We start from the raw sequence: 14,057 nt of genomic DNA, 5'->3' as shown, positions 1-14,057 counted from the left end.
GTCATCTGTAACGGCAGGCATCAAAGAAGGACAGACAGCTGGGCTTTTCAGGAGCCGAGCTGTTGCCTTAATGGGTTTGTTCACTCTCCATCTCAGACCTTCACTGGTCAGCCTCCCTGAAGTGTGTGTGTACCAACCTGGGTGTAAACAGGTCCATTTCAGAGGGAAGAGCCCTGGGCTTCAAAGGTTAAACACTCCTCCACCCACGCAAGACATTCTGTTATCATTGTATTGTTTTTTATTATTAAAGATACACAAAAAGCTATATGTCAAGGTATTACATAAATATTTGATGCTGGTCTTCTGGCAGAAGGCCACCTTAATGTTCCAAGCTTGTGATTGGAACCCCACAGGAAAAAAAATCTGCCACACCATTTCAAGGGGCAAATCCTATGCTCAGTTCTCTTCTGTAGACATTAAGTGTCAAGTTCACTTCCAAGTTCAGCCTACACAGTATCTGGAATGTACATGCCAGGCCAAGTGCTCAATCAGCTTGTCTAAATTTTTGCAGGTTTACAAAAGAATGTTATTTGATTGTTCTTCAAAAAAACTAAGGTAGGACTTGACTGTCCATGCTAAAGTGAACAGTTAAGTCCTGTCAATTTTCAGAGGGTCCCTGCACTCCACTGGAAGCTTTATCTTGATTCTAGGAGAAAATGAGCTGAGCAGACATCCATTGCTCTTTGCTTGTTGACTACGGATGCAATGCAAGCACCTACCTCAAGCTCCTACTGTTATGCCCCCTCCCATGGTAGAATGGAACCTTGGGCCTTAAGACAAATTAAGCTCTCTCCCTTAAGCTGCTTTCCTTGGGGTGTTTCATGCTAACAGGACAGTGGTTAAAACACTTCTCCACCTGGTGGGCAAAGCATTGAAGCTGCAGGCTACTCTTTAAGGGAAGAGGCGCTATACCTCCCCTGGAGGGTAGAATAGGGACGCAGGGAGATAGACAGGCACACAGCAGCGGGAGGGGCTCAGAGTGCTAGAGAAAGCAGTGGTGGTGATCTGGGCTTGGTTAAACAGTGGTTATCGTCTCAGGGGATTGAATGACAGCATGACTATCTGTGCAGTTGTGGTTATTAAGTTAGTTACAGACTTGGCTGGGGCTATTCCTACAAGACTTGAGGCCAGGGAAGAGCAGAGGGGAGAGGGGAGGGGAGGATTCTGAGGCCTGTTCAGCTTTCATCTTTCAAACATCATGACACAATCATCAGCTTTGGGAGCCTTTATGGTGTTCTCTCTTGGGCTCAGATGATGGGGCCAAAGACGTACATCTCTTCTGATACCCCGATTTTGCTATGAAGAGAAAAACAATTACTCAGTGGCCTCCTGAGTAGCTGTCATCAGCTGTGCATCTTTCAGGTGTTAGTACAAAGTCATAGGTTTTCTCAGGAGAAATGTAAAATTTTGCCTGGCCACCCAGACAATAGAAATGAGCAGCCCCTACCTAAGTGCCAGTGTCCCTAAAAAGGATAGAGTTGAGAGGTCCTCTCTGGCATCCCTAGGACTGATGATCTGGAGGGGACACCTACTTCAAGTACCTACTGCTCCTGCTATGTGCCCTTCCAAACAGCCATGACAACTCCTGGCTTCTGTGGACACGGAGCCACCCAAAGAGGTGGGCATCAAGGAGTTACTAGATCTGCCACCAGAGAATGGAAGTTAACAAAAAGTGTCCTCAAAATTGCACTCCCAAATCCACTAGAGACATATAGCCATTCAAATTTAAACCAATGAAAGTGAAATAAACTATAAAATCCAGTTTCAAGGTTATAGATGCCCAAGAAAGCTGGCGGCTACCATATGGGATAGAACAATCCAGAACATTCTACCATCACAGAAAGTTCTCAACAGCATGTTGAGGTGCTTTTCTAGGTCACTTGGTCATGTATATCATCTACCCATTCACCATGCCTGGTCTGCTGATGGTCAAACAGAAACAAGCAAGGACCCTGCATCTGAAAGTAAGACTGCTCTATGCTTTATCATTGACCCAGGCTTTGACTCATCCAGAGCCTACACGCTCAGAGGAGCACAGTCTTTGTTCTAAGAACGCTTGCTTGGTACTGCACACATAATAAGAAATCCAAACTATTCCTGGCTAAAACCTGAGAAGCTGCACACCACCAAACCTGCTGTCAATGCCCTATCAGGCTCTGCTGGGGTCCACAAGCTTTGGTTACGTCTCACTTCCTTAGGAGTCCTGCTGACTCACAACCCTCAGCACCTGTCCATAGCTGCACACAAGCCCCACACCTCAAACTCAATTCACCACCATGTTTACCCCAAACCCTTTCTCAGCTCAAAGCCTGTCCCCACCCTGACAGACTTTCCCTCTGCCTCAAAAGCTGGCACGGCTAGTGATAATTCATGCCTCAAACCCCAGAGATGAGCCCACACCTGGGGCAGAGTGCTGGGCACTGGAGACCTAGGAGGCTTGTGTCCCAGCAACAGTCCACTGGAGCCAGGTGCTGCCACTGCGTCCTGATATCAGCTCCAAGGTGCTGCTATGGCTACTTCAGGCTGTAAGAGCGTCTACAAACCATTTGCATCTCTGGAGTGGCATGATTCCCGGCAGTCATCTCAAAAGCAACGAATACGGAAGCTACAACCACTGGGTCGCTTCCCGGAGGGTCTAGCCTTTATGAGATGTTAGAGTTACATTAATTAGAAATCAAATGCTGTGCGTTTATCAACCATTTGGACGGACCAGACGGAAGAAGATGCAAAGAAAAACCAAGATCACGGGAACAAGAGGGGTCGTAAGGCATTCCGTACCGTTGGCCATGCCAAGGTGGAAGACGGCATTCACCAGCACACCACCTTTCCGGAAATGGTCACTCATGTGCTCCAGCCAGCTGGCATCCAGACTGCTCACTGTCTGGCCGTTCTTGGAGACCTGGAGGGGGATGGTGACGGGATAGTACTGCCGACACTTCTGCTGGCTCTTCGGTCTGTTGAAGAAGGCGAAGATCTCCGTTTCTGTTGGAATTTGTAAAAAGGATGGAGAGAGAACAGGTTAGCACACAGAACAAATCTGCTAAAGTGGGTTCAGTGGAATCTCCCTGGAGCCTGAGAAATGGTATCAGCTGTGAATCCCTGAGGCCACACTATTGCCAGACAATAAAACTCCTTTTCTAGCAGCAATGGAAATTGCTTCAAGGGAGGACCTCAAGCATTGCATTTTGGATGGAGGCTCCCAGGTGTTTTGTTTCATGCACCCCAGACGGGACTCAAACTGAATTTAGGATCCTCCTGCCTCTACTGACTGGGTACTTCAACTACAGGAGTATTTTACCACACTCAGTTTAAGGGGTTCTGGAGACTGAACTCACTTCATGCATGTGAGGCAAATTCTCTACATCCTTGAATGGGGATAGAATGACTGCTACTTGGAATTAATTTGCATTGTTAAGCAACTGGAAGAAGTGTATTTCTAGAAATGCGTACATAAGCACTTGCAAAGTAAATGTAATAGTCTTAAAAACAACAAACAAGCAAGCAAAGGAGATTCGTAAAAAGAAAAACACTTCTCTAATTCCAGGAACCTTTTCATACCCCTGAACTTGCTATTTATAAACTGCAGGAGAGTTTCCTGGGGCCAAACCCATAATACTCAATCAAGTACATTGATATGTAAAAATAAATATGTTCCTGTAAATGGGGGTTCCTGCCTGGAGTAGCAGGCCAGCTCAATCAGCCAGGCAGGCCCTGGGTGTGAAGCTAGGAGCGCTGGGTTCTTTCATTTATAGCCCAGGAGTCAATAATCCCACCCCTCCCCCAACAGTGATTTGCACCTGCTGTTCCTGCTGCCAGCTGCGGTTAGCAGGAAACCACCTCGAGGAGCAAATACCTGGAACTTCAATCTACTCTGCAGAGTCTATTTTTGCACCATTCATTTAGTCCAGCTATCAGAGCTGACCCAGCCTAGAAAGCTTTGCTTCCATGGGCTGGCTAGGAATAAGCACTGGCTGCCAAAGACGTTGTTTGAGGTGATATGAAAACCCTACCATAAAGAATGGTTGGCATTAGGGAGAAGGGCAAATTTTACATGTGCTCTGGGCATGGGGCGCTCTGGGATGGAGGCACTCAAAGTTCAGGGTGTCCACACTTGGGTGGTATCTCAGTACTAGCCAGTGTGTGTGTGTGTGTGTGTGTGTGTGTGTGTGTGTGTGTGTGTGCATGCGAGCATGCATATGTACACTTGTATGCACACACATGTGCACACACAACATTGGGTGATTCCTTTGTTGCTTTTTGCCAATTGCCCTGAGATGCTGCCACTCACTAAGCTTGCCATTCCGGCAGTGAACTCCTAGGCTCTGCCTACTCTACCCTGCAATGGTATGTGTAAAAGCCATACCTGGCTTTTTACTTGGATTCTGTGAACCCAAACTCAAGTTGCCATGTTTGCACAGCAAGCACTCTTATCCAGGGATCCAACCCCACATACATTGGATGGCTCTCTCTTTTTTTAAAACTGGCTCACTTTGCTTTATTTAATAAAAGGATTTAAAATGAGAGTTTGCTTCTTGATCGCCTAAGCAAACCATTCCAGTTTGTTAAACTGCCAGGCAGGGCCAGGAGGTAACAGCAGCAAATGTGTTCATCCCTGTAACACCTGAAAAGTTTCTTGTGTAGGAGTTGCATTTTAGAACAGACGAAATCCTCCAGCCCCATCAGGCCGAGCACCTGTATGATCCCTGAGCAATGAGATCCATCGTCATCAACAGCTAAACTGACCGGAGTTTCATCAAGTTAGCCCATCCAACAGAACCAGTGCTATCTGTGGAAACTGCCACTTGGAATTTGTGCAGCAAACGCAAGCCCAGCCAACAGCCCTGACCCAATTACGTTTACAATCCGCATGTCTGACCATAGATGCCCTGTCTACCCCGAAATGATTTCAAATAAGAAGTTAGGTCCTGGTGCATGCACGTCCATTCACTAGCTTATGCCATGATGATGGAAGAATGGGTCACACAAGACCATAGGACGTGTGCGAGGAAACAAGCCAGGGGCTTCCTTCTGGTCCTATGTACCTGAAGATGAATAAAAGCCCAGCTGCTGAAGAGAAGAGCCCCATTTGGCGGGTCAAGCTTTTCCCATACAAGCAGTGGGTGCTGCTGAAACCTATCTCCAGGGTCACATGTAGTATATCGTCATGGGTTGTTTGAGCTTACTGAGAAGCTAGCTTTTGAGGTGGGGTATGCCTGCTCCTATTTCACACTGAAGCATGCGTGTGTCGAGCATCCTCCACGAACACTTGACAGCTCTCCCAACTTAGCGACAGGGAGGAAAGAACAGAGATACAGCCAAGAGTAAAATCACTATGCTTGAGAACAGCAGCCAGAATGGAAACTTACCAGCAGATATTACTATTGTTTATCCGTGATAGGAAAATGCCCACAGCAGAAATGAGGGCCAGTTCAGCCACGAGAAGCTCAGTCTTAGGGGGAAGCTCAGGTGGAGCCCTCGTCCACCTCATCTTCCTCCACCGATTTCTGCTAGAGGTGGTAAGCACCTGGCTTAATGGTGTTTTGCTGTCTGTCTGCCTGTCTACCTACATGACATCTATTTGTTATTTACTTTGGCTTGCTGTAAACTTAAAAATTTACTCATTCAAAACCCTAAGTATGGCTATCGTAGAACATTCTACACACCCTACAGAACAAGGAGAGAAGGGAGAGAGAGAGAGAGAGAGGAAATAAGAGAGAGAGAGAGAGAGAGAGAGAGAGAGAGAGACAGGAAATAAGATGAACCGTATTCGAGAGTGGGTTAGCACAGGGCAGCTGGGCCTGTCAGGGACCCAGGGTCCCTGGCAGACCTCAGCTCACACGCGTCCACGAAGGACATAACAATCAAGGCACCCATGTGCTGGGGTTAACAGTCACTCCTGGGACACTGCTGGCCAGAACTGTCCAGGGCACAGGCCCCGTAGGCGGTTATGGTGAAGCTCGACTGCAATATGAGCAGGGACTCAGAGCTGTTGCACTGGGAATGGTAAGTGGGAATCTGGTTGTGGCCACACATGGTGGTGCCTGAACACACAGAGGGACCACCCATCCCCACTCACAGGGCAGAGGGACCACCCATCCCCACTCACAGGGCAAAGGGACCATCCATCCCCACTCACAGGGCAGAGGGACCACCCACTCACAGGGCAGAGGGACCACCCATCCCCACTCACAGGGCAGAGGGACCACCCATCCCCACTCACAGGGCAAAGGGACCACCCATCCCCACTCACAGGGCAAAGGGACCATCCATCCCCACTCACAGGGCAGAGGGACCACCCATCCCCACTCACAGGGCAGAGGGACAACCCATCCCCACTCACAGGGCAGAGGGACCACCCATCCCCACTCACAGGGCAGAGGGACCACCCATCCCCACTCACAGGGCAGAGGGACCACCCATCCCCACTCACAGGGTGAGATGAAAATACCACTCTCCCCAAAGCACAGAGAAACAGGAAAGGAGCCAGGCTGCAATGAGCAGTGAGAAGACTGGGTGGGGAAGGACCGCCAGACGCGGTGGGCAGGGGAGGACCGCCAGACGCGGTGGGCAGGGGAGGACCGCCAGACGCAGTGGGCAGGAAAGGGCAGCAGCATCAAGCCTCCCCAGACTCCATCCTCCCCAGGAGGCAGGACAGAAATATATTTTTCAGGAAGGAAAGGGAGATTCTGGGTGAGGAGGAGCCACAGAAGAGTCGCAGGGACGAGATGCTGGGAGAGACCTGACCTCTCACACACAACCCTTTAGTCGGCTCTTCCACTCACACGGAAACCAACCACAGGAAATGGGCCAAAATGATGTGCTCTGGTGTCCTCGTGGCCCAAGCGCAGCCCACGTCTGTGAGCAGGGGGCAAGGGGTCTGAAGAGGAGCCCCAAGTTTGTTCGAATTTTCTCAGCTGCTCTGTAACTCCACCGTGACCCCAGCTGGCAGCTTTTCCAGATGTGGGAGAGCCCCCAAGGAAGGCCTTGCTGCTGAGGATGGCTGAAGGGCTAGGCTAGCAGGGAGCCCGTCTTCGTCCTCCTTCTCTGTGATGCGCAGCCTCACCATACTTCATTTAGAATTCTTATGCTCTCCAGGCTCCCTGTACCACGGGAGGCGGCTCACATGTCTGTGACTGACCTGAGCAGGATAAATGGAGGACACGGAGACCAGGGCCTGGACTCGCTAAGCACAGCTAGGCTGTTGGTCCTTGTCCCGCTGTAAAGAAGCAGCAAAGGAAAGGTTTGAAGTTCTGAGCCCCACACCTGGGCTGGAGTGTTGAGCCCTGTAGTTGAGATGGGAGCCTGCAGCTTGCTTGTCTGCAGCTATGGAACCAGCGAGCTGTAACACGTGAATGTGTCACAAGGGGCTAGTTGGATTTCCGTTTCCAAGGAGAGCTGCAGTTTGGAGGAAATAGAATTGAGTACTGAATCTGAATTGTGGCCATCCAAAGCCAGACTTGGGGGAGTCAGCTGAACCGCAGGCTGCTCAGGCCATGGGCATGGGAACTGAGATGAAAGCCTTCTATGAAGGCAGAGCTGTTGGTGGTGTGGTAGGAGGATCCCACCAAGGCTGTGCATACTTCTCACAGGCATGGGTGCTAGCTCAGGACACCTCTGGGCCAGTGCGAGGCCACCTGGCAAAGGTGACAGCAAAGGACAGAGAGCAGCGCATGCAAAGGAACCGCCAGCGGTGATGAGGTCACAAGTGTGAAGACGCAGGTGCCACGGCGAGGTGTAGCCCCCACCACACCCACCCAACTCTCTCCGCTTCCATAGGGTGTTCTGTGCCTGGCAGGGTCGGTCGGTGCATTTCTCAGAAGCCCAGCCGGTGAGTGGCAGACCCTGAAGCTTTCCAACCTCTCAAACCTTGGGCTCATGCCCAAATCTAGTAAGAGGTTCATTTACTAGAACACAAAGTGGAAGCTGGTGCCACGGTTGGGGACATCAGGAGGAATGCCTAGGAGGCCACTAAAGAGATCCCTCTCAGCCAGAAAGATGATGGGCACCTCACCCTAACTCTAGCAGGCACACCCAGGTGGTTCTTGCTTCTCGAGCAAAGGTTTTCAAAGGGTACTAGGACTATGTTGCACAGGGATCTATCAACAGGAAGTTCCGGGACAAGAAATCCAAGTCAATGAGCAAGCACGGTAAAAGGGTAAAACTCCTGGACCACAATGCAGGGATGCGGCCAGCTCACCTGCTCTCCCTGTAACTCCTGGATCACAATGAGGGATGCGGCCAGCTCTCCTGCTCTCCCTGTAACTCCTGGACCACAATGCAGGGATGCGGCCAGCTCTCCTGCTCTCCCTGTAACTCCTGGACCACAATGAGGGATGTGGTCAGCTCACCTGCTCTCCCTGTAACTCCTGGACCACAATGCAGGGATGCGGTCAGCTCTCCTGCTCTCCCTGTAACTCCTGGACCACAATGCAGGGATGCGGTCAGCCTAGCTGCTCTCCCTATAACTCCTGGACCACAATGAGGGATGTGGTCAGCTCTCCTGCTCTCCCTGTAACTCCTGGACCACAATGCAGGGATGTGGTCAGCTCTCCTCTCTCCCTGTAACTCCTGGACCACAATGCAGGGATGCGGCCAGCTCTCCTGCTCTCCCTGTAACTCCTGGACCACAATGCAGGGATGCGGTCAGCTCTCCTGCTCTCCCTGTAACTCCTGGACCACAATGCAGGGATGCGGTCAGCCTAGCTGCTCTCCCTATAACTCCTGGACCACAATGAGGGATGTGGTCAGCTCTCCTGCTCTCCCTGTAACTCCTGGACCACAATGTAGGGATGTGGTCAGCTCTCCTCTCTCCCTGTAACTCCTGGACCACAATGCAGGGATGCGGTCAGCTCTCCTGCTCTCCCTATAACTCCTGGACCACAATGCAGGGATGTGGTCAGCTCACCTGCTCTCCCTGTAACTCCTGGACCACAATGCAGGGATGCGGTCAACTCTCCTGCTCTCCCTGTAACTCCTGGACCACAATGCAGGGATACAGTCAGCTCACCTGCTCTCCCTGTAACTCCTGGACCACAATGAGGGATGTGGTCAGCTCTCCTCTCTCCCTGTAACTCCTGGACCACAATGCAGGGATGCGGTCAGCTCACCTGCTCTCCCTGTAACTCCTGGACCACAATGCAGGGATGCGGCCAGCTCTCCTGCTCTCCCTGTAACTCCTGGACCACAATGCAGGGATGTGGTCAGCTCACCTGCTCTCTCTGTAACTCCTGGACCACAATGCAGGAATGCGGTCAGCTCTCCTCTCTCCCTGTAACTCCTGGACCACAATGCAGGGATGCGGTCAGCTCTCCTGCTCTCCATACTGCCCCCCAAAGGCCACTCTGAACTGGATTCACTCCCAGCTGCCTCCTGCATAGGAAACCGAGGAAGAGGAGGGGCTAGGAGGGGGCACCCTCTGAATTCTTGTTTTAGTTGTCTTGCTGTGGTTGGCCACCTGGCAGAAAATTTTCAAACTCCTTAGGAAGTGGGAGGTGGGCTGAGAGAAAGGCAAGAGGGGAGCTGTGGTGTGTGTGGGGTATGGGCGGGTGAGGCTGGGGTTGGGTGCTGTGTAGGCACTTCCAGGGCAGGGCGGGGCAGGGCGGGGCAGGGCAGGAGTCAGTTAAACTCCATAGGCGAATGCTCAGGAGAAGCTGGGGTCACATGAGGGCTATGACCTCTGGAAAAAGGATCCCTGGGTGTCCAGCCTTCAGGAAGGGAACTTGCCTTATCTGTGACGTGGGCGTCACAGTAGCCTCTCCTGTCATAGTCTGTGGCGAGGGGTAATTGCAATAACACCTGGGAAAACTGGACCAGTGCCCTCCACTAGTAACTCATGTTTACCAACTAATAAAATAAGCCAGCCAGGGCACGGCAGGGTCTGTGTGCTGCTTTGGAGGCAGGCCCTGGGCTGTATGTGCAGAGGGAGGTGGCTGTCACACTTGGGCTGAGGCCTCCATGACACGCCAATCCACTGTTTCTTGAAGGATTTGAGTTTGCGGAAGACAGCAAGGTCCTGAGGAAACCAGCCAAGGCCCTCTGGGTGTTAGGGGAGAGGTTCCAACATTCAGCCATAGGAGATCCTGGGCCCAGAGGGAGGCAAGGAGCCACAGGGCTCCCAGAGTCAAGGGTCAACCTCAGAAAGCAAAAGTCTTGAGGTCTAGGAGAAAGATGGGTTCTGGGGTGCACTGCTGACAGACTTTGGAGATCCAGGGCCTCCTTTCTCCTTAAAGTCAGATTCTGTGAGGCGCAGGGGTGTGGAGCCAGGGTCCTGAGTGACAGCTCCCACAGGGAAGTCCTTAGTACCAGGTATGCACTGAGCCTTTTCACAGGAAGCTACAGTCCCTTCCTAGAACAAGGGACCTAGCTAGAAGCGATACACAGACATTGGTTTCTTATCAATGGTACTGTTTGCCTCCCATGGTTCCTATCCCTTGCTCCCAGGATTCATGCCTGGCCTGGCATGTGTTCCTCATGGTTCTACAGACATCCTTCCTCTTCCTCAGAACTCAGCACGAACAGCCCCCAGACCCAAGATGGAACTTCTCAGGGGCCTCACGTCAGATCTGAATGTATCAGATGGGGCAGAAGTCTACCGCAAGAGAATGAAAACTCACGAAACAAGGATCAAGGCCTTGAATAAGTGATAGCTCCGCTATATCTCATAATTCTTTGGAGCAACCTTACAATTAGATCTCCTGTCCAGTAAGTTTTCTTCTCACGAAGTTCTGATGTAGCCAAAGAAACCATTTCCCTGTTTCCTACTCCCCGAGCAAGAGGTCAACTCCAAGCACTAGCTAACACAGCAGCAACACGATAGATACAAAGGTCTAAGCAGATGCCCTCTCCAGGCTTCGCGGGCATTCTACTGTCAGGCGGCTCACAGTCACCTTCCAAAAGCCAAAGAGTCCCCATTGCTAACTAAGTGCCTCTCCTGATGGATGTGACTTCCGGGCAGAAGTAGAGAAATGAAAACTACAGAAGACTTCAGGAAATCTCATCATTCTATTACACAGGAAAGAAAGACCAAGTAGAGAGGTGCCGTGGATGGATGTCAACCCCACCTGCAGTCGTATGCCAAGTCTGCTAGCTGCCAGCCAGAGGAGGTAGGAGCTCAGCTGACTCACAAAACTGGCACAGGTTTTTATAGCTACACTGTTATAGCTACACCTCTGCCTGGTGCAGCATCTTCTCCATGGTGCCCATTTCCAACTGCTGGCAGGATCCTGCAACCAGGACGCTTCCGTTCTAGCAAACAGAACACCCAGAACACAGCTCGTGCACGGTGTGCCCTCCAAGGCTTTCTCCCACTCTTCCTTTGGGCAGATAATCAGAAGTGGACTATCAGAGCTCATTGGAGAGTGGCTCACACACTGCCCCAAGAGGGCAGAGAAGTGCCTGGCAACAGGAGCACAGAATGAGACCACTTCATCTAGAACCCCCTGGGGAGTCCCTGCAAGTCAGTTTCCCCGGGATCCGTCCCTCCCACAATCCACAGCAGCTGCAGGTAAAAAGCTGTGCAGCCCGGATAGCCAGCCGCTTGACAAACTTTCTCTTGTTCGATGGGCTGTTGTGTCTACATACTAGCTCTGTCTCTCTTTCCCTAAGAGGCCCCGGGGAGTACTAAAGACTATTAGCCTCTCTTTAAGCAGGTCAAAACACTTACTCCTTGAGAGCAGCTCTTCATGTCCATTTGAGGAGTCACCCTCTGGTCCATCCAGTGTTGGGCTCAACTCCTGCAGCGGAAACTCGCCAGCCTCTGCCTCTTCTGAGGGAGTAGGAATGCCAGGCTGCTGGACACTCGGCACCTCCGCCGTGGAGCCTGGGCTGGGCTCTGGCCTTAGGTTCACTCCCACATCTGCAGCCTTCGGGCTATCATTTTCCAGAGATGCATGGTCCCCAAAGTTGTGTTTCGCATCCCTGGCATCTGCAAGGCTGTTGGCAATGGGCACCGAACGGCTGCTGCCTGCAGAGTTTACAGAGGACTGGTACTGAGGCATCACACCAACAAACTTCAAGCCCCGTCCTGCAGCCTCCTGTACCTGGGAGACAGAGGAAACAAAGGGAGTTTTTACATGTGATGTAGGCATGGCCAGGCACTGAGGTCTCTGTTCATTCCTAATGTCAGGCTGGGAAGGACAAGTCAGGCTTGGTGGGTGGGTCTCACTGTTGGAAAAACTTAAGCACTGGATTATTGAAGATCACCCCCCACCCCCCATGTACCAAGCACTGGATTATTGAAGATCTCCCCTCCCCCATCCCCCATATCTCTCTCCCCTCCCCCCACACACTACAGATAGTTGTGAGCTATCTGACATAGACAGGTGCTACAATTTGAACTCAGGTCCTCTGCATGAGCAGCAAGAGTCCAGCCATCTCTACCCTATGCTTTTACTTTTGAGATGGGGTGTCACTATGTAGTCTTGGATGGCCTTGGACGAAGGATGTTCCTGAACCTGCATCCCCACTGCTCACACTACAGGGACAAGCCACTGGCTCCCTGCCCCATGTTCACGTGTGCATGTGAGTAGAGGCCAGAGGTCAGCATCAAGTGTCTTCCCTTGCTCATCCATGTGTCTAGGCAGTCTGGCCAATGAGCTCCAGGGATCTACAACTCCAGAGACACAACCCCGTCTCCTCCCAGCACCCCGTGTGTTTGCAGCCAAACTCAGGTCCCCTTGCTTTTGTGAACAGCACTCTAGCAGCTGACCAATTCCCTGAAGCGTTCACTGTCACTGTTGAAGAGGCTGGGAAGGAATCTGAAAGAATAAGCTCAGGCAAGCAGAATTTGAAAGAGGAAGCACATGTGACAGTTTATATTTTTCTACTCCATCATCTGCTTCCCTCCCACAAGGCTAGAGCACAGATTCAGCATGGCTGCACTGTGCCCTCCCCCCCCACTGCCTGGTGGCAGCCCGAACTTCTAGGAGCAGACAGTAGTTTAGGCAGAAGACCAAGGTGGGGAATCTCATGGGTATCCTTTCCAGTGCTGCCTTCGGGCCTGAAGGAAGCCACCGTACCCTCAGACCACCCCTGACCCACAGCTAAATCCAGGCCCGTTGACTCCCCAAGCTCTGGTACACACCATCTCCTGGAGGAAGCAGGAAGCTATGCCCCTCACTCGCAAAGCACAAAAGCCTGAACATCTATCTGCAACGTTTCTTGTGACACGTGACCTCTCCATAAAAACAGCCCGAGCAGTTGAATTTAGTACTAAGAACACTGAAAGAAAAAAATTAAGTAACAGTATAATGAAATCAAATGGGCCAAACTAGGAATTGGACTTCCGGAGAATTTCCTAGCAATGATGCTCAAGCCGCAGCAGGACCAATGAGCAAGGAGGACAGCCTCAGGACCACTGAAGTGTCAAGTCTCTGGCCAGTAAGTAGACGATGCCAGGAATCCGAGGCTTCTTCAATGATCAGCTATATCAGGAATCAGAGCTAAGTACCAGCATGGGGTTACTGGAGGAGTGGCTTCCTTAGCCTTCCTCAGTCCAAATAGCCTGGGTTACACGGACTCATCTTGGTTCCTCACAGAAAAGTCTAGAAAAGAATCCTACAGCAGTTGCAGTTGCCACTCCAGTTTTTGGGTTCTGCTTTGTTTGGAATCGTCTGGCCTATGCCAAACAGAACAGTAACAGTAGTAGAGGCCTACTGTAGACCTGCTGTGTGCTGGACACTGTTCCACCATTTTCATCACTGGTCTGTTTAACCCCTGCTTCCGTTTTAAAGGAGGACAATGAGGGGTAAGGAGTTGTAAATGTGCGGTGGGGAGCCAGAGTTCAAAGCTGGGCCTGGGCCCAAGCAGCCATGAGACCAAGTGGATATCTCTTAGGGCTTTAAGTCTGCACATGTCTGTGTCCCATGTGCTGGGGTTCAGCTTGTTACTATAAGCAAAAACCTGAGAGGAGCAACTTCAGGAAGAAGGGCAATGATCCTGGCTGATGGGGCCTGAGGTTTTAGTCCTTTGTGGCGGGGTAGGGCAGCTCACATCACAGTGGCTAGGAAGTGGGGGATGGGTACTCCTGTACTCACCAGCTTTGTCTCCCCAGCCTATGG

At 51.3% G+C, this 14,057-nt stretch overlaps 1 protein-coding gene across 1 annotated transcript in view; it reads right to left on the bottom strand.

Annotated features, from left to right (window-relative positions):
• Rftn1 (raftlin, lipid raft linker 1) overlaps positions 1-14,057 on the bottom strand; it is a 188,229-nt gene that overhangs the window by 41,110 nt on the left and 133,062 nt on the right. Inside the window, exons 5-6 of the mRNA XM_051204191.1 lie at positions 11,663-12,038; positions 2,779-2,982 (exon numbers count right to left, since the gene is read on the bottom strand). Coding sequence (XP_051060148.1) covers positions 2,779-2,982; positions 11,663-12,038 — 580 coding nt within the window. The remainder of the gene's footprint in view (positions 1-2,778; positions 2,983-11,662; positions 12,039-14,057) is intronic.

Source organism: Phodopus roborovskii, unplaced genomic scaffold (assembly GCF_943737965.1).
Source record: "Phodopus roborovskii unplaced genomic scaffold, PHOROB, whole genome shotgun sequence".
Lineage (NCBI taxonomy): Eukaryota > Metazoa > Chordata > Mammalia > Rodentia > Cricetidae > Phodopus > Phodopus roborovskii.
This window is presented reverse-complemented; position numbering and strand designations above follow the sequence as displayed.